Consider the following 21,935-nt stretch of genomic DNA (forward strand, 5'->3'; position numbering starts at 1 on the left):
GCCACAGATGCAGGCGAAACATCAGGAGAGAATGTTGTTAGAACACGGCCATACAGCCTGGAAACCACACAGCACCCAAGTGATTCTGGCCGTGAAAGCCTTCGACAATAGTTTCATCTTACGTATCAGTCTAAAACTGCCTCTCAAAGAAGCTTACAAGAATTGAAACCTAATACAAATGGCATCTAAAGTTCAATATCAAGTGTTGGGAAGGTCCCCTCAGATCAGATCTATTTAGGCAAGGTAACAGAGTACAGGACTGATGCCTGCCCTCTTTCTGATGACCTCACCAATGGCAGTTGAAGGCAGGAGCCCCTCCCACTCAAAGAGAAGAGGGTTGTGTATATTATGCATGATTGTAGGAGTTGTGTCTATGTGCATGAGGAAAGCTGTGTGCATCTCTTAAACTTGGGTCTTCTGCTGTTCCTCTCATGTCCAAAAATCTGTAAATATTTTCTAGAAAACCTTTTGACATGCTTGGAGTTTTACTTTCTTGCCATCAAGTCACAGCTGACTTATGATGGCCCTGTCGATACAGTTATTTTGGTGAATTCCTCCTGAACTTTGACCCCACCTGGTCTCATGTTTGGGAGCAGTGAGGCAAAGTGAGTGAGAATCACAGCATCCTCAATCCTCAAAGAAATTGAAAAAGTGAAGAGAAGGGCAACAAGGATGATTGAGGGACTGGAGCACCTTCCTTATGAGGAGAGGCTGCAGCGTTTGGGAGTCTTTAGTTTGGAGAGGAGACGGCTGAGGGGGGATATGATTGAAGTCTATAAAATTATGCATGGGGTAGAAAATGTTGACAGAGAGAAATTTTTCTCTCTTTCTCACAATACTAGAACCAGGGGGCATCCATTGAAAATGCTGGGGGGGGGGGGGGGAATTAGGACTAATAAAAGGAAACACTTCTTCACGCAACGTGTGATTGGTGTTTGGAATATGCTGCCACAGGAGGTGGTGATGGCCACTAACCTGTGGATAGCTTTAAAAGGGGCTTGGACAGATTTATGGAGGAGAAGTCGATTTATGGCTACAAATCTTGATCCTCTTTGATCTGAGATTGCAAATGCCTTAACAGTCCAGGTGCTCGGGAACAACAGCTGCAGAAGGCCATTGCTTTCACATCCTGCATGTGAGCTCCCAAAGGCACCTGGTGAACCACTGTGAGTAGCAGAGTTCTAGATTAGATGCACTCTGGTCTGATCCAGCTGGCTTGTTCTTATGTTCTTAATTTTTGAAGGCACCAGCAATCACTGATTTAAATATATAGGGCTGTTAACATGAAACACATTTAAATGAATGGGATTTAAATAATCTTAGACACAAGATATCACTTGCTGCACATTACAGTAGCCAACTAACATATAAGGTGGCCTTAAGGGAGAAAAACTTATCCAGCTCAGAAATTATCTCAGTGAGGGAACAGTATTATGTGTGAAGTTCTCTGAGGGGGGTGACAAGTGCATGCACTTGAAGTCTAAGTTCTACACTAAGAAGCCTTTGAGGCAATATTTATATACAGCTTAAGGATACATTTGGTGAAATACAGCTTTAAAAGTGGGTGTCAACATGGGCTTGAGCAAGGTAAACTGTGGCAGACAAGTAATTACTTTTCAAAATGAAATCAATATTGATTCAGAAAGGCAGGAAAACTTAGAAAATTAATATAGAGACTGAGTATTCAAAAAACTTTTTGACAAGCATTCAGGTAGATTTCTAAATTGGCTTAAAATAAGCAGACCTGCAGAGAAGGTGAATGTAATTTTTCGAAAGATTGCTGAGAGGTCTTTTGAACTCATTTTTTAAAGTCACTGAATCACTAAAGAAATAATACAGTGGTGGAGAATGGAAAACCATCTTTCCCATTATTACCCTATCTATTTGAGCTTCTTGAATTAAGCTGGCAAATAATGGTAATTCAGGATACAGCAAGGATAAGATTTTAGGACAATACTTTGCCTTTCTACAGCACTTCAGAGCATTCAAAGAAATTCACATACAGTATTGCATGAATCCTTTCAAAAAACCTTGTAAAGTAGATCATTTTTCCTGTTTCTAACATTGCGGATGAAGAGCTGAGGATAGTGAATTCATATGCACAACTGGTATGTGACATAAGGAAACAGAAGCATTAAAGTATACGTACCCTAATCACAGTTTAGGATTCTATCCGGTGATTACCTAGATCCTGCCAAGCAGGCCTGCACTGAGAAATCCCTGTGGAAATTAACTGCCCAATCCAGATGGGGTGGGGCCAAATCCACTTGCAGGGGCAGTGCAGGGCTGCACCAAACATTTGTCCCCTTCATCGCGCAAGGGGCACCCGCGTCGGTGGAAGGAGCAAAGGCGCTGGCAGCGAGCTGTCCCTCAGCTCCATGGCAGCAAGACCCAGAATTCCAGGCCACCAAGGAACTGCACTGGCATCCCAATTGGACACTGGTGTGGAGGAGCAGACCCAGGGATGGAGACGACATTGGTTTCCGCTCCGGTTTTGGGACTAGTTGTGCCACAGCCTGGACCCTGGAACTATGCCACCCTTTTAGATGGCGTAAGTCCACTAAGCCCTATGGAAGACTTTCCAGTGGCAAGGAGTTTTGGGGGCTTTTTCTTTTTCTCTGCACTGCCAGAAAGCTCTCTGGAGGCAGTGCAGTAATATCCCCAGACACCAGCAGCTCCAGATTGGGCAGCCCAGCTATCAGGTACAGCAAGCAAGGAGCAGGGACAGTCGGCTCTGAAGGGATGCGCTGTTACTTGTATCAATGACAGCCCTGAAGGGCTGGTGAGAGCTTGTTGCAGAAGTATAGAGGGGGAAATATCTTCACATAGGGGGAAACAGTAGCCCCACCAGGGCCATTTCAGTCAGAAATCCAGTGCAGGATAGAAGGGCTTTAAGCCTTCTCCTTTTTTCTGTTTTCCCTGACCTAAAGTGGTCCTGAGGACCTACTATTTTCTTCCAAGGGAAAACCTGTACACTTCTGCAATGAGCTCTCACCAGCCCTTCAGTGCTGTCATTGTTAGAAATAACAGTGCAGGTTAAAAATATCTCTGCTCATAAGAGAGGCCTCATGTAACAGCATAGTCAGAAGCACATATGTTTTCCTTTTCCATAAGTGTGTTCGATGCCTGTAAAATGAAAACATAAACCGTCAGATTTGGCGCTATATCTGGGGATCCAGTAGCACATTACAGGACAACAAGATTTTCAGAGCATAAGCTTTCAAGAGTCAAAGATCCCTTTGTCAGATGGCAGATGAGGGTTTATTAGCTAGCTCAGTATGTCTACTCATTTTTTGTGCGTGCAAGAAAATATTTTTGAACAATACGTTAATTTTAAAAAGGCGTCTCTTTAGACAGAGCTCCTGCCTGAAGTGTTGGCCTACTACCAGAGGTATGCATAACCTCACATTTCGTGGTTGGCTCCCCCTCTTGTGACAGCCATATTGTGGTTGCACCCACCTTGTGTCAGAATTTAAAGGTGTTTGCTGATTGAAAAAAGCTGAAAACCCCTGCTGTACAGGACTGTAACAGAAGAGTGCTTTAAAATATTTTGACTACTGCCTGTCTCCAAAGTCTTCTTCCCTGGGACAAAGCTGGGCACACAATTCAATAAGATAAAATAAAATATCCTGAGCAGAAAAGCGCCATGAGAGAAGACCGATAGGTATGTGAAGGGAGCGGGGTTTTGTATATAGGAATATGGGGGCTTTTTCATGGCAAGAGATCTTTGCACAGCACTGAAACCCACTGTTCTTGTTTCAAGAGCAGCAACTTGTATAAAACTGGAGCCCCAAAGTTCAAGTGAACATATCACCCACCACAGAGGCTCAACTGTACGTATCATCCAGTGTCTTATATTTCCCCCTTGATGGAGAGGCTACCCGTGCTACCGAAGTTTCAAAAACGAACTACCTATTTTCCACTGCCATCACAAACTGAACTGGAGTCTGCGCATATGGATAGTGAGCAGAACCAGCAGTTCACATCTGAATGTTATGCAGGGCATAGGGCAGGGAAACTAGAACCAACCTACATGTGCCGTAATGCATTGAGTGGCCCTTTTGGAACAAGGGCCCTCCCCTTTTTTATATAGCGCATTTTCCAAAGACAGCACAGAAACACCTGATGGAATGCGCTGCTATGTAAAACATGGTCAAATCCATAGGCAAGTCCAAATGGATTAAAGCTTGAAATTTAGATGAGATTACAGCCCAGTAATGTAATCAGGGTATGAGAAAGTCATGTCATATCTACTTAAATGAGGCCATGTATTCAAAGAACAGAATTAATGAGAGTAGAGGGAACACAGGAATCATTAATGAAGAATATAAAAATGTAAGAACCCACAGGGAAATGCTTGCATTGTATTAACATTAAATTAATTAAATCTTATCTACATTTACACATAAAAAGCCTTTAAACTATTTACCATTTCTCCAGGTTCATGTCAAAGTACTTCCCCAAAGAGACAAGTCGTGTGTCATTTCATTACAACATTTTTCTGCTAAACAAGGTTCAATTGGCACCAGGGCAGAAACCTGTTGCTAAATACATAGCATTTAAATTTCAATAAGATGCACATATTTATTATGCGTACATATTTCTTGGCTCATCTTACTTTAGAGATGGAAGCAATGCAGCTTTCACTTGGTGTTATGAAAGATGCTAAGGAATAAAATGGTCATCTAAACTTCAAACTGATGCAGAGTTTGTTATACGGCAAATGAAACAGATGCTTACTGCATGCACAATACTGTGTTCCACCTGGGACTGAACATGTCTTAAATCATTATGTGTACAACCAGCACTAACTAGTCCCAAACTCTCTCTGGGTAAAAGATTAAGGAACAAAAAATGCTCAATCTTCAGCTGTCTCTTATGAGGGACAATTTTGAGCAACTTTTGATTGTGGTGGGTTTTCCAGGCTGTGTGGCCATGGTCTGGTGGATCTTGTTCCTAACGTTTTGCCGGCATCTGTGGCTGGCATCTTCAGAGGTGTATCATGAGAGAAGTCTGCTACCCACTGTGTCTAGTGAGAAGGGAATGTTTAGTGGGATATATATTGTCCATGTCCCAGGATGGGGAACCAATCAATAAGTGTTTGAGTGCAACTTGCTATGCAAAGGTGCATTGTATTGCGGGTGGGGTTATCAGTCCATTTACATTGTTAGTCACATTTGCATTCCCTGCAGCAGAAGCAGCAGTATTGGTGAATGCAAATCCTGTGTGTGGGCGGAGTCCATTGTCCATGAACTTAGCTTGCCCTTGGGGTTTGCTTCTGGTGTTTCTAAGTACTGGTTTTTAAGTACTGGTTAAGCCTTGACAATACACTGAGCAACTTTGTTTTCTCCACTACATTGGTGGATGGTGTAGACAGAAGCCCCGGCAATATGCAAACAGTAGTAACTATCCCCATATAATATATATTTAAAAATATTGTATCCCACTTTTCTCTATAACTGGGACCCAAAACAGCTTATCACAATGTCCTTCTTCCTCTACCTTCACAAGAACCATGCTCTGAGGAAGGTTAGGCTAAGTGTGTGATGCGCCCAAGGTAAGCTGGTGAGCTTTCATGGGAGAATGGGGGATCACAGTGAATATGAGAGAGAGACAGAGAAAGCGAAAACAAGAACAAACCTCATCTGAGGGTTTTTCTACTTCCTGGAAGAATGGAATTAGGCTTTTGTGTGAATTCCTACTCTGTACTTTTACAGGTCTATTTATGATTTGTATCAAGAATCAGAATCCCACTGCCAAACTAAGAAGGGAAATTTTGAAACAAGACAGCCAGCTGCCACTTCTTAACAAGGTCAAGTTTTTCCATTCCTTCCAGACTACAGGTATAAAGTCTGATTATGGCTGAGTGCAAGCCTTTTGGCCAAAGCTGAATGGCATGAGACAAAAAGCTCTCAGCCCACACCTCATAGCCCCTGAATTAACAAATTCACTAGATCCAGAACAAGCCGAGCATACATAATACTCTGATACATTTGTAAGCCGCTTTGACTTCCCATCAGACCACTGATGACGCTAAAGTGATAGATGCTGGCATTTGATGAACTATCAGCTGGCACTTGCACCTGAGCAAGACAGCAGAACAGTGATGAGATCAGGTGATGAGATCAGGTATTCTGATAGCCCACCCAGGTGTAGCTGCATTTCTTGAACAAGCATATGATCTATGATAACATGAGACCTTGTTCCATTGAGCTGTTGCTTAATATTATTTTTAGGTATGCATTCTCTTTTAGTTGCATGTGCCGCGTGTTAAACAATACATAAACTATTTGTACTGTTAACAGGGAAATGTTTGATTATTAATACTTGTTATTTCTGTAGCACATTGCACATATACAACAGGGTTCCATAATCTTTCTGGGCAATCATACAACAGTTTCCATATTATCTCCATATTGTAATGGGGAGAGGGGCTGATAAAATGGAAACTTGTCTCTAAGACTATTCATAATCAATGGTTCCAGTGAGGGACTTCCCAGCTCACTCTCTTTGCCATTTTGCTACGAATGATTTTTTAAAAATCAGGCTGTTACTAGAGTTTTCTAAATGAAATCTAGGACTCTCAAAGCTGAGGCAGGGAATACACAACCTTTTCACCCGCAGTGGTCATACAGATGCAAGATTGATTACAAGGTGCCGAAATACTCAGGCCAGAAAGTATTTCTTTGAAGAGTGATTAGCTTGTGAAATCTGCTGCGGTGATGACCACTACTTCAGATGGCTTTAACAGGATATTTAGACAAACTTGTGTAGAACTCGTCAATCAACAGCTATCAGCCATGATGATTAAATGGGGCCTCCACATTCAGAGCCTTGTAACTCTCTAAATATCATTGCTAAGTGGCAACAACAGGAAAAGGCCTCCATAATTCACCTGTAAGCCTTTCAGGGGTCACCTGGTGGACCACTGTATGAAACAGGATACTGGACTAGATAGACCACAGGTCTGATCCAGCTCAGATACTCCTGTTCTTAATGTTATAATGTGGTAAGCTGGCAATAAGCAAACTCAGAGATATTCTTAACTCTAAGACAAAATGTTTGTTGCCCAAGAATCCTCCTTTTCAATCAGTTTCCAAGTTAAATAAAATATAATAAAAATGTTATACCAATGGTACCTATTTCCTGGTTGGGCAAAGCTGATACATTTTCCATGTAAAGAGATTAGTGTACAGGTTAGTATATTGTGGAGCAGAGAAGTACTATTTACTTAGGAGACTGTCCTTTGAAATTATATTACAATAACCCCTAAAATTCCACAATTATTATTTTAACTATATTGACAGTAGCCAGATTGGCTTATGAAGGAAGGTACCCTTTAAAAGAAATTATACTGAGTTCACAAAATAAAAGAGAGATATCTTTCTTCTCTATCAGAAGAGAAAGTTGTAGAAAAATTAGATCAGTCATCAGATGGAGTTAATTAGGATAAAGGCATGGAGTTGATTACTGTTTGTTATGACTGAGTATATGAAGGTTAAGCTCTTCAAGATATTATAGAAGTATCGTATTAAAGGTTAATATGCTTTGTAGTAAATTATTCTAGTTTTAAATTAATGTATGTTGTTACAATAGGAATGTACATACTTCAGCGCTATGTTCTCCTTTGTATGTTCGTAAGTTGTCCAAAATAAAATGTTAAAATCCAAAACAAAATTGAAAGCTCTGCTTTGAACTTTGGGAAGGGGGAATTACCAGGAAGCACTTTGCATTCACATGCAAAGTGCTCTTGCCTTAAAGCTGGTTTGAACCAGTTGGACATGCATAGGGTTGTGAAAGCACTTCATTTGCAAACAGATTTTGAAGTGGGATGCTTTTGAGTAAACTTTCCTCTATATGGATTTCAAGAGTCTTATTTACATCCTTATTCCAATTTTTCCTCTAAAGAACTCCAGGATTTGGTGTTATCTCTAACCTTTCTTATCCTAACAATCCAGTGAGACAGATTAAGCTGAAACGCAGTGACACATATCCAAGGGTCTGCAAACTTCATGGAATGGGATTTACCAATTTGTCTGTACTGAAAGAAGGAAATTGGCAGAATTTGCCACCCTGCTCTTCAGTAAATGAAAATGTTTAGGGGAACTCCACATACAAGTCACTGACTCACAGTAACTTAATGAGATTCATAGCTAGGTGGGACACTGAACATAGATCTCCTAAGTCCAAATATAATCATTACACTGTGACAGTAATTCAGTTTACAAATGACTATATCTTGTTCCTTCTACCCATATTTTAAACAAGAACTTTTTTTTTAACTAGGGCATAAAAGCTTTCCTTTCCTGGAGAGGAAGAGAGGCTTGCATTCAGCTTGCTCAATTAAACCTAAAAGTGTCTCCCACTACATCCTCGCCTCTATTTTGTCAAGCTCACAACCCGAGTTCCTTATAAACGATCTGGTTTTTTGAATACTGTTACCTGTAATATCCAGGCATCACAATGTGAACGCCTGCGCTCGGCTGACAGATGTTTGCTACTTCCTGCTCATCCATTTTCCGCACAGAGTCTGTGAAAGGTCCTGTAGCATTGATAACACCTTTGGCTTTGACATCAAATTCCTGCCCTGTGAAAGAAAACAGCATCAATCACATACTCCATTTGTTTCCCTGTTCACTGACTCTCTGGATTATTAATTTATCTATGAAGTTAACCTATTGTGAAGCCTGTATATACATGCACACTCCCACACATTCCCTTTGCTGTAGGAACGGAACGACTTCCGTTTATCACAAAAATTAGAAACCGCCTGACTTAAAAAAAGAAAGTGTTGCTGACTTCTTTAAGGTAGATGAGGTGCTTGCAAACAAATTCTCCCAAATAAAAATCAAAAGTGGCAGTAGCTTTCATCCCCAATTTGTGCTTTATTTATTGAGTTCTTTATTTAATGACATGCTTAAACCCTGGAATTTGTTAAATTGTACTATTACTGAGAGCACACCACACGGTATTTTACAACGTCAGCTTTGCTTGACAGAAGGGCTTGGATATAAAGCATGGTCTAGTATGCCAAAGCATTAGGATTTGAATGAAAACCTGACAGAAGTTTTAAGATGATTGGCATTAATGACATGCCACTGCACTTTGGAAACACGCCTCCTTTGTCAGATAAGTGATATTTACAAACTTTAGCCTCCCTTTGCACTCCTGCCCTCCCCCCGCCTCTATTCTACCTTTTAGGGGGGAAATTATTTAATTCCCTGTTTCTTTAAATAGAAAAGCAAAATGCATTTGCAGATAGCTGTGGTTTATCCAGTTAAACCCCTGTGTGCCGAAGTGCTGGGCGGGGGCGGGGGAGGGAGAGATGAATAATTTCAGTATGCACCAAATGGCATAAAGCAAATGTAGGAAACGTCGCCTTTGTCAAACAAAGCAGAACCAAAGTAAATGCCTGTGAGAGTCAACCTAGGTTACCTACGAAGTAAAAAAGAAGCAGGAGAGTTTATAAATACCTTAGAGAGCGAAGACCACGTACCTGTGAGAACATCCCTGCACCTTGCTCCACAGACACGGACCTTCCCGCTCTTTGGATCTGTCTTCTTCAGCAAGCGCACCACTTCAGTGTAATTGGCTGTGGCAGCACCATACCTGGCAGCAGTGAGAGCAATGGCAAGGTTCATTCGTGCGTCGTTGTGTTGTCCTGCAGCAGGGGGCAGAATCAAAAGGAAGGACATGAGTCACCTCAAGCCACTGACTTGTGGTATGGAAGTGTGTCAGAACCGATCTGTCACATCTGTCCCTGTCACACTGAATATACATGATGGCTGGTCAAGTCTCACAAGAATTATTTAAAGAAACATTGTCTTGCGGCAGGTCAGAGCATTCACCTCCTCTTTAGAACGGCACAGGAAAAAAACAAACGTGCAAATCGCTAGGATTACTGTCTAAGATAATGTATTTATGTATTAAAAATCAACTATTTATATTAATTCAGTCAAGAACCTCAAAAACAAGCTGCCACTTTCTGCTTTGGAAGAGGAGGAGGATTCTTGAAAGACCCCCATTTGGCACTAATACAGCATCTTTGGAGGGTTTTTTTTTTAATTTTTTGACGGCCCCACTGGTGTTAATTAACAATCTCTATTAGCGCATGTACGGCATGACATTAAAAAAAGCAAGCAATGATCTTTTAGCAATTCCACCAGTAAGCCAGCAGCTGCCTATAAACAGGCATTCATTTTATGCACATTTGAACTTCACAATTTACAGCCTTTACAGGTTTTCTTTTAAAAATTACAATCTAGAAGTCTCCCCCACTCCTCAAAAAGCACAAACCATGTTTAGCCCATGGTTGTTCTTATCATATATACCATTAAACATTTATAACTGAATCTCCTTAGCTGTATGACAGGGAAAAATCAACATGGAAAAAAAGAGAGAGAAAGGGTGGGGGGTAGAGAAGAGCAGAGGTGATTAATTACTTTAAAATAGTGGCATCACCTGAGACTTTCTATTTATTATTGCCACTGAAGTTAAAACCTGGGATGTTGGCTGGCTGCAATTATTCCACATAGCAAGGGCTAAGCCTCCGTGTGCCCCGAATAATTAATTACAAAGGGCTAGACTTCCAAAGGTAGGGTTCAGCGGGCCCATGTGCTGGGACCGGTTCTATCAAGATAATACTATTGGGAGGGGGGGGAACGTGAATGGTAATGGATACTGTTGTTGATTTATGTTGCCAGCACACCAAAAGGCTCCCGATATAAATGATTTATGTAAAGTTAGGCCCCTTCTGATTCTGCCCGCACAACACCTAGTATCTACGTACATAATCCGTTTCCAAACTAAAAGGGCAAAGAGGATCAATGTTTATTGAAACTCTGCATCCCCACCAAAACTTCTTATTCTAGTGTGGATGAAATAACAGAATGCGTGAAATTTAAGTAAGCCGAGTAGGTACTAAGCTTTCCTTTCCGATAAAACACACACAAAATATTAGGAAATGCAGGGCTGAGAATAAAAGCTTTTGTACAAAGTTAGAAGCCTTTAATTCATTTTAGTCTAATTTGATAATTTTGTATTGTTGCTTGTTGCTTCCGGTGCCTGCAGTCATAGAATAGAACTGATAAGACATTAATGCATTTTTAAAAAATCCAGAACAGATTATTGAAAGAAGAGACAATCTATACACAGAATTTGTAGAAGCAGTCTATAATACGCATGCATTTTGGTTTGTGACACTCTTTTCATCTGTCTAAAAGTATCCATTTTGTTATGTATTAACTGAATAATTAGAAATTTGCATGAAGATACATTCTCTAGTTCTATGAAACCTAGACTGCACATACAAAAATCAGGACTAGGAAGAACTTTCACATACAGAGGGATTCCCGAGTTATGCAGAAGACGTTTCAATAATGACAGCTGACAGAGATGGAGTACTCGTGTTATATTCTTACTGGTGAAGTAATACTTAACAATGAGCTCTCTTTCATTCAGTGGAATACGGAGCAGTACACGCTTCAAAAACAGCACAGCTTAAATAGAGATACTGAATAAGAAACTTCAGGCCACAACTCAATATTTCGCGAAAGAGAAAATAAAATTACCATACAATTTATTTCTGCTCACTATGGAAAAAAAACCTATGGTATTTATTTTATCATTTTTTATTTTATTAAATATATATCCCTCTTTACCCAATCAAAGTCAGGCTCACTGTTACAAATATAATTGATTCAAGTATAACTGTCTCCAAAAAAAGGTATACAACTTAGAAGCTGATCATAAAAAAAAGGATTCCTTGTATTTTTACCTTGGATTCGTATTTCACAGGAACATGTTCTCTGTTCAAACTGTTAAAAGCATTTTTATAACTATTATAATAGAGAGACTCTCACAACTTTTTGCTTAACACAAGGAGACAATGAAAAGATGACAAGGCATTAGGATAGTGACTAGATTTGCATAGTTGTATACTTTATGTTTTAGGATTGTATACCTGATATGTGGGAAGCCACCCTGAGCCCACAAGGGGAAGGGAAGCATACAAATCCAATAAAACAAAACAAAGCCCCTCTATAAGGTTAGAACACAGTGCGATTTCAACGGGGCCACCTTAAACAGAGTTAACCCTATTCCAAACCCACTGACTTCAATACACATGAAAGATGCTACTCTGCTTATGATTGCAGTTTAAGTTACTCTAAACATTGTTCTAATGCACAGCCCCAAAAGTTCCTTCAGTTCTAAAGAGACAATCAAAAGTACTGCAGAAATAGAAGTGATCATTGCTCAATTTAAAAAAAGAAATACAACAAGAAATACTTGAATCCTCCTCCTTTAATCAAATTCTTGATTATCTTTCTTTTGAGTATCTACGATTCTCCTCACTCTGGGTAAACAGCAGCTCAACTTGGCAGATGATAATTACTGGCAAACAAGCTTCATTTTTTTAAAAAAGCAGTTGCATTAAAATATAGTGATAAATCATTATGGTTTGAATCGTCTCTGGTTTAATGTGATGTCTGAATGAAGGATGCCTAACAAACTGTGATTTGTTAGTTGGTGCTAATCGGGGGGATTCTAAATGATGGTTAATTTGCTCATTAACTGTCTGAATGCAGAGATTCCGGTTTGTTCAATTGTACTGCCCGTTATAGCCTCTGGCATATAGTGAGGAAAGCACAGACCATCACAAAAACTTGTCTTTCCAGAAATAAAACTATGGAGGAGATTAGGATCCTCTTTCCCGTCTTTTTTCTGCCTTCTGTTTAAGCCCTGTTCCCCTGCTACTGAGGACTCACTACCGCAAGCAGGAACACGCTTCAAAGATTTCAGCTTCTCCTGAGGAGAAATTTAAAAGGCAGTAAAATGACAAGAGGAAGGGAGGAGCTTTAAAATATTGTGTTTCAAAGAACAGCAAAAGGGATGAACTAAATTAGACAAAACGGGTGAAAAGACTGACAAAATGACAAGAACAGGGCTGAGGGCTGTAAAAGACTCGTTTTGTTTCAGAACTCAAAAGTTCAGGAATTCAGTAAAGCTAACAGAGGCGAATAAGGAGAGAAAGAAGGAAGCTCATGAGCTTTAGCCAAGAGTGAGGAAGAGGCAATGTGACTTGACTTAGGCTTCTCCTCTCCTCATTTATTGCAGCCAAGTAAGGTTGCCAACCTTCATGTGCGGCCTGCAAATACCTCAGAATTATGACTAATCTCCAGGCTACAAAAATCAGTTATCTTGGGGAAAACATGGATACTTGGGAGGGTGGACTCTATGGCATAATAACCTGAGGGCCACACACCCCCAAAACCCCACCTCCCCAGGCTCCACCCCCAAATCTCCAGGGATTCCCCAACCCAAATCTGGCAGCCCTACAGCCAAGCAATAGTCAACAGGCTGGTAATTCAACGGTGGGATAGGATATGGGAATTCTGCCTGGGGTCAGGAAAAGAGCAGACTATCTGACATTTGAGAAAAACATCTACTAAGAACATCTGGTAATCTAACCAAAGGTGGAGTAAAATATAGAACCAGTATATTAACTAGCCAGAAAGTTGTAAAAAAAAAACCCTCACAAAACACAGCTTGAACTCTATACCTTTCTAATCCAACTTCCCACAGGCCCTCTTTTTCCCTATCCAAGATAAAAGGGGTTCTACTAAGTCCTTGGTATATCCAGAACAAGGATTCTGCCAGCAACTAAACCTTTTGAATCCCAGTAGTACAGACATCAAGGGCCTAAAAAGGCACGGGAGTGGGGGTGGCGCGCGGGGGGGGGGGGGGGCAGGAGCATTGCCTTCACAGCAGTTTTAAATCACTTTAAAATGGCAGTGGATCTCCCATGGCAGCTACAGGGATACCATCCCGTCTAGTTTAGCCTTCATTTTACAATTAAATGATTCCCTATCATGCTTGGAACACAAATAATACAATGTACAAATAATAAACGACAATTGTGAAAATATTTGGGTGTTCTCTCATAGCAAAGAGCTGAGTCAGGTGTCTTCAAGCTTACAACAGCTAATTTGTGGGCAATGTAACAGGAAACAAAGAATAGTACTACTGCGGTAACAAACTTTATAATGCTTATAATCAAGGATGCTAGGGATCAGGTAGTTTGAGGACCTGCCATGACCATGGCTTGATCTACAGCAAGGCTCAGAGACTGCAGTACTAGATCACTTAGCTGCTATTCATATTAAAGCATTTTTAAATCTGGAGATCCATAGCCATTCTTAGTGGCCTCAAAATCTGTAAAGCTTTCAGTGGCATTGCTGATTTTTGCTGGATGAGGGGGAATGACAGAAACTGAATCAAGGATTTCAGAAAGAACAGAATTTATGAAGGGATCATATAAACACATCACCATAGTTCCATACTTGTGATCTCCCTCTACTGGTTCATTCATTTTTCTTAACTAAAAACAAAATATAGTAAAAACAAAGTATAGTATATGTAAAAACAAAATATAGTATATTCTTATCTGAAAACAAAATACAGTATGAGGACTGGGGTAATGGAATCTCTGAGTTTGTATTCAATTGACTAACCAAGGCCTCATTTACTACTGTGATGCACACTTACCACTGTAGAGGAAGATCTTCATAAACATCCAGTTTAGTTACATCTTTCCCTTACTTTCAAACAGTAAGTATTTGGAACAATTCGCTCTGGCTCTGCCTCTCTACAGAGTTGCACCTACGTGTAACTAGTTCATTGAGTAGGTTTCTGTGCAGACACACATTGGCATTCCACTTGGGCACGCCTGCCATGGAAAGATTTACAAGCTTTTATCTACTCTGCAGTTCTGAAAGGCACTTGCTCCCCCACCCCTTCCCTTTGGGAGGGAAGATTCCCAACCAACTAGTCATGTGATGGGAGGGGGAGGAGTACCATTTCCTCAGTTCTCCTACTGCCACCACAGTTAAACAAGGAAGTCCTGGAAAACCAGTTGCAACATGGTAGGATAGGAGGGAGAGATGTGCGTCTGCACAGAAACCCACTTGATGAATTACAGTCATAGGTAAGTGCAACTCTGTATTTCATCTGAATGGGTAGCTTGGTGGTAGGCATGAGGTTGTCTATTTGACTAATGCCTACAGAACTGTTTAGCCCACTGCAGCATCCCTGTGAGAGTCAACGTCCACCAAATAGTGTCCAAAAATGGCCAGGAAGCTGACGCTACCAGTGCTCTGGTGGAGTGAGTGTGAACTTCAAATGGCCAAACCACAGCTAATGAGCCATAGGCCAACTTCCTGGGCTTGGATGCTCATGTGGACAGATGTAGCTACCGCTAGCCCTCTATGTGGTCTCCTACCAGAATGAAAAGGTTATTGCCCTTCATTGTGTTCACAGTGTGGTGCAGGTTGCAAAGCAATATAGTATATTCAGGGACTGCTCCATTAGTGGAGGCCACACCCTGTCCTGACCCATGTGGAATGCTGAAACCAGCTTAGGAATGCTCTAGGCTGGGGTACCACAGCGTGTTTTCCTGATGGAATCAATTGAAAGCAGATAGCACCTGAGAGCCCACAGGTCTCCTACCCTGCTAGCAGAGGTGATGGTGATGAGGAGGGCTATCTTGTAGGCAGGAGTGATAAATCACTGGAGATCACAGGTTCAAAGGAGCATCCCATTAACCGAGTGATAATCAAAATCAAATTCCACTGTGGCACAGGTCTTTTAACAGGTGGGAACATGCTATGTAAACCCTTATGACTGGAGGGTGGGTGGGCAAAGAGGGGAATGAATCCAATCCCAGATGAAATCCCAGATGAAATGGTGAAAATAGAAGAAAGGAGCACTTTAATTGAGGACACAGAAAGACTGGAGCCTTTCTGGTGAAGGAGATAATCAAGCACAGGTAAGTCACATGATTCAGATACAACTTTTTGTCCTTGTACCCACAGAATAAAATGGACCTAACTATTGTCCTAGGACTTTTTGGTGTACTCTTTTCTGGACGGTAAGAAGATTGCCCTCATCCTAAGATTGCAGCTGTCAAGCTATTAGGGAGAGGGCTTGCACGTCATGGTGCAGGAGAGGACCTGCCTGAGTAGTTTGGAGCAGGAGGAAACCTGGACGTCACATTCCAGGTCAAAGATTTTAGGATGGGCACCAAGGATACCTGCTCCCATGTCAGGCGATGAGAACACCATAGGCCTTGTTGGTAGGGTGAATGGCGAGAAGATAAACTCCCTGCTCCAATAAAATTGGATCTCATCCCCCACTGATGTGGTGCCAGCTCTCAAGCCACATCTTCTACACTTGGTATTATCCTGCGAAGCAGACAGATCGATTCAGTTTTGTTTGGGAAGCTAAAGAAGCTCCCTAAGATAGGATCAGTTTAAAGACCAAACCTGGTAGGATACTTAATGCTGGCTCAGCATGCCAGTTACAATACACCAGGGACTGGCAATGTGAACAGCCATCAGGAAGAATCCCTGTTGTATTGGCCACTGACAGAATTGGGCAGACACTGGGCACAGATGTGTGGAGGAAGTCTGCCAGTAGTGGATCTAGACATCTGTCCCAGTCAACATATTTGACAAAGAAATGAGAGCAATCCTATTGCTCCGAGGTCAAGTTCTCTGCATCAACACTCTAACCATGAGACCCCTACCTGATTAAGGAAGCATTTGTGACCACATGCATAGAAAAAGTGGCAGATTCACTTGGAGGAAGTTCACTGGGTTAGTCCACCAATCCAAGGACTTTATCACAGCCTTTGGAATCGAAAATGTACATGAGGACCAGTCTCTATGAATAAGCCAATGTGGACCACCACAGTTGTCAGAAACGAGCTTAAAAACAATCTATGATTCAAAGATCCCGTGGCAGCTGCCTAGGAGGTTGGGTGGACGCTAGTCTTGCCCCCATAAAGTCTATACATTGGAATGGGAGAGAGATTTCTTCAGGTTTAATCATGAGCCCTGTTGCTGGAGGGTGTGAATTTTGAAGGAAAACTACACTTCCAGCTAGATGGGGCCACCAAGAAACAGTACAGAAGCACAAAGTACTGCACCTCAACTGTCTGTTGGGGAAGGCCCCAGCACTGCTATACACTTTGTAAAAGGTCTGGGGTCGTGGTCAACTAAAGGCAAAACCACCTACTCGCATTTCGAGTCACCACACCTAAACATCAGGCACCTGAGGCTGGATAAAAATGTGAAAATATGCAGCTGTGAAGATAATTATAGCGAAGCCTGAGAAAGGGGCTACCAGCGGTACAACATCTGTCAGAGGAAACATGCAGGACTTGTGAAAATGCAATTGTGTACCAAAGATCTGTAAACTCCGAATGGGGTACCTCTCAATAGACTTCTGATTAATCAGGGAAAAGAGCAGGGGAATGACCCTGACGTCCTGAGATCAGCAAGGGCTTCCTTGATCATCCCCTTAGAGTGCAAGGACTGAATTTCCTGCAACAGCAGCAGGTGAGTGGAAGTTCCAAATTGTATCCCACCTTTACCATCTTCAAAAAAACCCCACTGTCATCAGTAATGGCTTCCCAAAATGACATCAATTGGGACAGTCTATGAAAAAAGGAAAAAGGCAGAAGTCCTTCCCCTGGGTGGATTCCCAGGAAAAGACATCCCTGACTTCTCCCCCTTTTGGTAAAAGGATAAGCATTTGGCTTGGTTGAAGGAAGACTGGGCAGCTTTGATTCCACCATGAAGCATTGGAATCAGGCTATTTGTACTGCCAGCTAGTAAAGGAATGGTGAGGGAAAATAACTCTGATTGTTATTTTAGGATTGGGATGAGATACCAAAGACTATGACACGGACAGCTCTGTCCGGAATTTTGCTGTGTTGCTGTAAAAGTAGCCATCTTTGTTTCCGAGGGAGCAATAGAGTAAAACAACGAAGTAAATTTCCCTCCTTTCCTGAGGAGGAGATCGGCTTGCAATCCTGTTACAGGATGGAACAGTAGACACTGTCATAGAACTTGGTTGCGGGAAAGGAACTTGAAGCCTTCCTTCTGAACCCTATACAGGTTCTCCAGTTTGTTAGCAGATGAAAGCCCATCAATGGATCTAGACCACACAGAACTCGACAAGGTTAGGAGAGATGTGGCAATACGCCATACAATAAAAGTACTGTAGAGCGTGCTGCCCCAGGTGGGGCAGACTGATAAGATCAGAGCTTTGGCCATCCAGACCAGCTCCAAGAAGCAACGCTAATCACCCAAGGGTGAAGATGCAGGTTGTTCTCTCAATGAGTCTTTGGGACAAGTCTGGAACGTGAAAAGATCCACAATCAGAGGCTGGTATCTCAATGCCAAGCAGAGCAGTTTTGACAATCCTTGACACCAAGAGATCAGTTCCTATGAACCTTGGCACTGAGTAGATTGGTTCCGACCAATTCTTGGCACCAAGAGATCCTTGCCGCAGTGCGGATTGGTTCCAACAATCCTTGGCGCTGAACAGATTGGCTGCGAAGAGCCTTGACACCAAGTGCATCAGCTCCAAAGAGCTTGGCACCAAGCAGTTCGGCTTCAATGAGCCTTAACGCTGAGTGGATTGGCTCTAAGAAGTCTTGGCGCCAAACAATTCGATTCTGACAAGCCTTGGTGCCAAGCAATTAAGTTCTGAAGAGCTTTAGCACCAAATGGTTGAGCTCCAAAGAGCCTTTGCACCAAGTGCACTGGCTCCAAAGAACCTCGGCACCAAACAGATTGGCTCCGAAGAGCGTTGTCATTGGTTTCGAGCAGCTCCAATGGAAGGCACCATAAGCAGTTAATCCAAAGGCCAATGTGATTTCAGCAGCATGAGCTATTTGTAATGGCCAACGGCACTCCTTCCCCTCCCATCACATGATCATTTGGGTTGGAATCTTACTTCCCAAAGGAAGGGAGAGCAAGTGCTCTTCAGAGCTGCAGAGAAGACAAAAAGCTTGCAAATGTTTCCATGGCAGGCCTATGCAAGCGCAGTCCCAATGTGGGGCTGAACAGAATACCTATGAAGATGAACTCTGACTTCTTACCAGGATTCATTTGTGCCCCCTCCCAAGAAAACCAATGAAGTTGTCTGTGACCACCAAGCATGGGCCGTTATTTAAATAGAGACTTCATCCCTTACCATTTTTAAATGCTGGTAGTTTTGCATTTTGACTTGCCAAGAAATAATCCACCTGCTGTCATCTACCCATCCAACCAAAAGCAGCTTGACTTTTTCCCATCTTCTACCCTTAATGTGGTAAATTAGGCTTGACTATTAATGTGGTGTGGAGATTAAAGGAGTTCATCGCATGTATTTTATTCTGTTTCATCATCATCTAAATGATCCAGTTTATTGGATGCATTTTACTGTTTTCTCTCTCCTGCGTTTAATCAAGTTCTGTTGCATTATTTAAAGTATGTATTTACTTGTCTTTGTGGCATATATATGTGTGTGTGTGTGTATAAAACATTAAAAATACTATGTCAAGAGCTGCTGTTAATGTTCAAGCAACAGGTTATGAATATGCAACAGTAAAATAGAGTATTTTAATGTTGAATCATTTTTATAAAGTGTGACAAGTTCTACTGTTAACATATCTTTGTAATACACAAAAGTCATCATACTTGTCATATAAAATAAGAAAAAGGAATAGGTTAGGAACAGGGTTTTAAATTATGTGTTTAGTACTAATTTGCTGATCATTATTTCTTATATACTTTGAAAACTTTTAAGTAAAAAAGTACTCCCTCAGCTGGTATCTAATAGTGTAATAATTCTATTCTATTTATACTTACCGTATTACCTGCCCCATACCACAGTCTCAGGGTGGGTTACAATAATAATAACAAAAATGTTCCAACAAATAAGCAAGCAGCTAGTCAAAGAGAGCTAGGAATGGCATGACAGCAGGTGTGAATAACTTGCTCAAGCAGTTACAAGTACAGTGCCAGAGGTCTCTACAGATAATGGTTTTCTTCTCTTGAAGAAGAATGGGTGTTGAGGGGGCAGATCAGAATTAGGATTTACTTTGTGGTGTTGGCTTTTAATTATGTTGTTACCCCACTTCTTTTATACAAGCCTTCAACCTGTCAAGCGCATCTTATTGCGATGTCAGGGAAAGTAAATGCAGAGTGTTAAAATTAAAGCAAAACGTTGTCAGTGCCAGTTGATGGAAGCCATGCTAAAATGTCACAATGAAAAATGTCTTGACAGCCCTTCTGTGGCCATGCAGCAATGTTGGACAAATGTGTCAATGTCAATGCACATTATTAAACAAGATCATTAACACATGTTGCATATGTATGTATAATTCTGATATAAATATGTGGATGCAGATAGACAAGACAAAAATACACTTGCACTCTGAAACCAGAATGAAGAAAAATTCCCATAATTTTCCATTCTGTTTTGAAGTGCGGCATTTTCCAAGTGTCGATTCGCTCCTGCCTGCTACACCAACTACTTCCTCAACCCAAGGCTAGGCCAAATGTGAGAACAGAACTATCCCACATATCTGCATGCAAATCACGTGAAGCCTGAATTGTTCAGTGCTGGAGTACTGGCTGCTGTCACGAAGTAGATTTCTTATCCTCAAGTAAAAAAATGTCCCTTTTGCTGCCATTTAAAATAATCAGGATGTCTTGAAATACACATGTACATAATTTCAGCTGAATCTTTGTTGTGGAAATATTCAAACAATTTTGATAACCCCAAGAGACAAATTAAATAGGGCCCTACGTGTGAATGTGAGTGTGAGAGACAGGAAGTTAAATCTGTCTACAAGACAGACAGCACATCAGATACATTAAATCTGTCTACAAGGCACACAAATATGTATTTTGGTTAGGTCAGCAGCTACATTTTGTACTTCATCCTAAGTCAAGTGGAGACCAGTTTATAAACTATTGCCCACTTCATAGGGCATCAAGGAAATTACTTCCTCGTATGTGACCTTGTCTAAACCAACAAGAACCAAGAATTATGGTCTAAGGGTATAAAAAGAGACAGGAGATAATATGTCAGAGATATATAGAAGATGCTGAATTACTCTTCATGAAACAGAGTGACTCCATCACTCACTGGAGACATACAGTGGTTACTAAATAAATAATGAGGAATCACTATTCACTGCAGAGAAACAGACAGGAAAAAAACTGCAGGAGAACACATATTTATAGATTACTCACTTTCAAAGACATCATACACATCTACGATGCTAAAAAAAACTGTAGTTCTATAGAGAATGCGAAGACTTAGTATCTGTAGAGACTGGGAAGGCAGAAGTCTTTATCGAACACTTGAATACAGTATTTGGTCACTGACCATAAATAAAGACTATGACTACTTGAATACAACTTAGCCAAAACAGCACCTTTAAAGGGCATGGGAGGGACATTTCACAATTTATAAAGCTGTTATGAGCACACTAATGTTCATGGCAGAAAACGCACCTGATCAAGAGCCATGACTTCTGATACATGTATCAGAAAACCATTGTCCAATGAGGATTTCCAGACCATGCAAATGATACGACCATGCAAAAGAGTCAAAAATATTTAGGGGCAGCGGTAGTCTCTGTCCTTCACAGGGACTATTGGAAATTCTGGGAAGTACTTCAAAAACCATCAATAAAATGTTTTCTCCATTGCAATGAGTGAAATGCTTCTCAAGACTGTTAACAGAATTACATTTCACTTCGCAAGGAGGCGCAAGTTGAAACTGCAAGTGCAGAAGTTACACTAAAACAGTCGCAATAGCAGCAGCTTCTACGGCTGAGGGGAACTATTTCTAGCTATAAAAACAACAGCCCTCTCTATGTATTGTCGAAGGCTTTCATGGCCGGATTCAACTGGTTCTGGTGGGTTTTGTGGGCTGTGTGGCCGTGGTCTAGTGGATCTTGTTCCTAATGTTTCGCCTGCATTTGCAGCTGGCATCTTCAGAGGTACATCACAGAAAGAAGTCTGTTACACACTGTGTCCCAGCCCTCTCACTTGTTATTTGTAGCTGTGCTTTGCTCAGAACTACCAGAA

At 41.3% G+C, this 21,935-nt stretch overlaps 1 protein-coding gene across 4 annotated transcripts in view; it reads right to left on the reverse strand.

Moving 5' to 3' along the window:
* The window catches only part of GPD2 (glycerol-3-phosphate dehydrogenase 2), a 124,227-nt gene that overhangs the window by 26,228 nt on the left and 76,064 nt on the right, over positions 1-21,935 (reverse strand). For all 4 annotated transcript variants that reach the window (XM_048484872.1, XM_048484870.1, XM_048484871.1 and 1 more), the window contains 2 exons: positions 9,497-9,661; positions 8,443-8,587 (listed from right to left, as the gene is read on the reverse strand). In XM_048484872.1, the coding sequence (XP_048340829.1) occupies positions 8,443-8,587; positions 9,497-9,661 (310 nt within the window). The remainder of the gene's footprint in view (positions 1-8,442; positions 8,588-9,496; positions 9,662-21,935) is intronic.

This window comes from Sphaerodactylus townsendi, linkage group LG02 (assembly GCF_021028975.2).
Source record: "Sphaerodactylus townsendi isolate TG3544 linkage group LG02, MPM_Stown_v2.3, whole genome shotgun sequence".
NCBI lineage: Eukaryota > Metazoa > Chordata > Lepidosauria > Squamata > Sphaerodactylidae > Sphaerodactylus > Sphaerodactylus townsendi.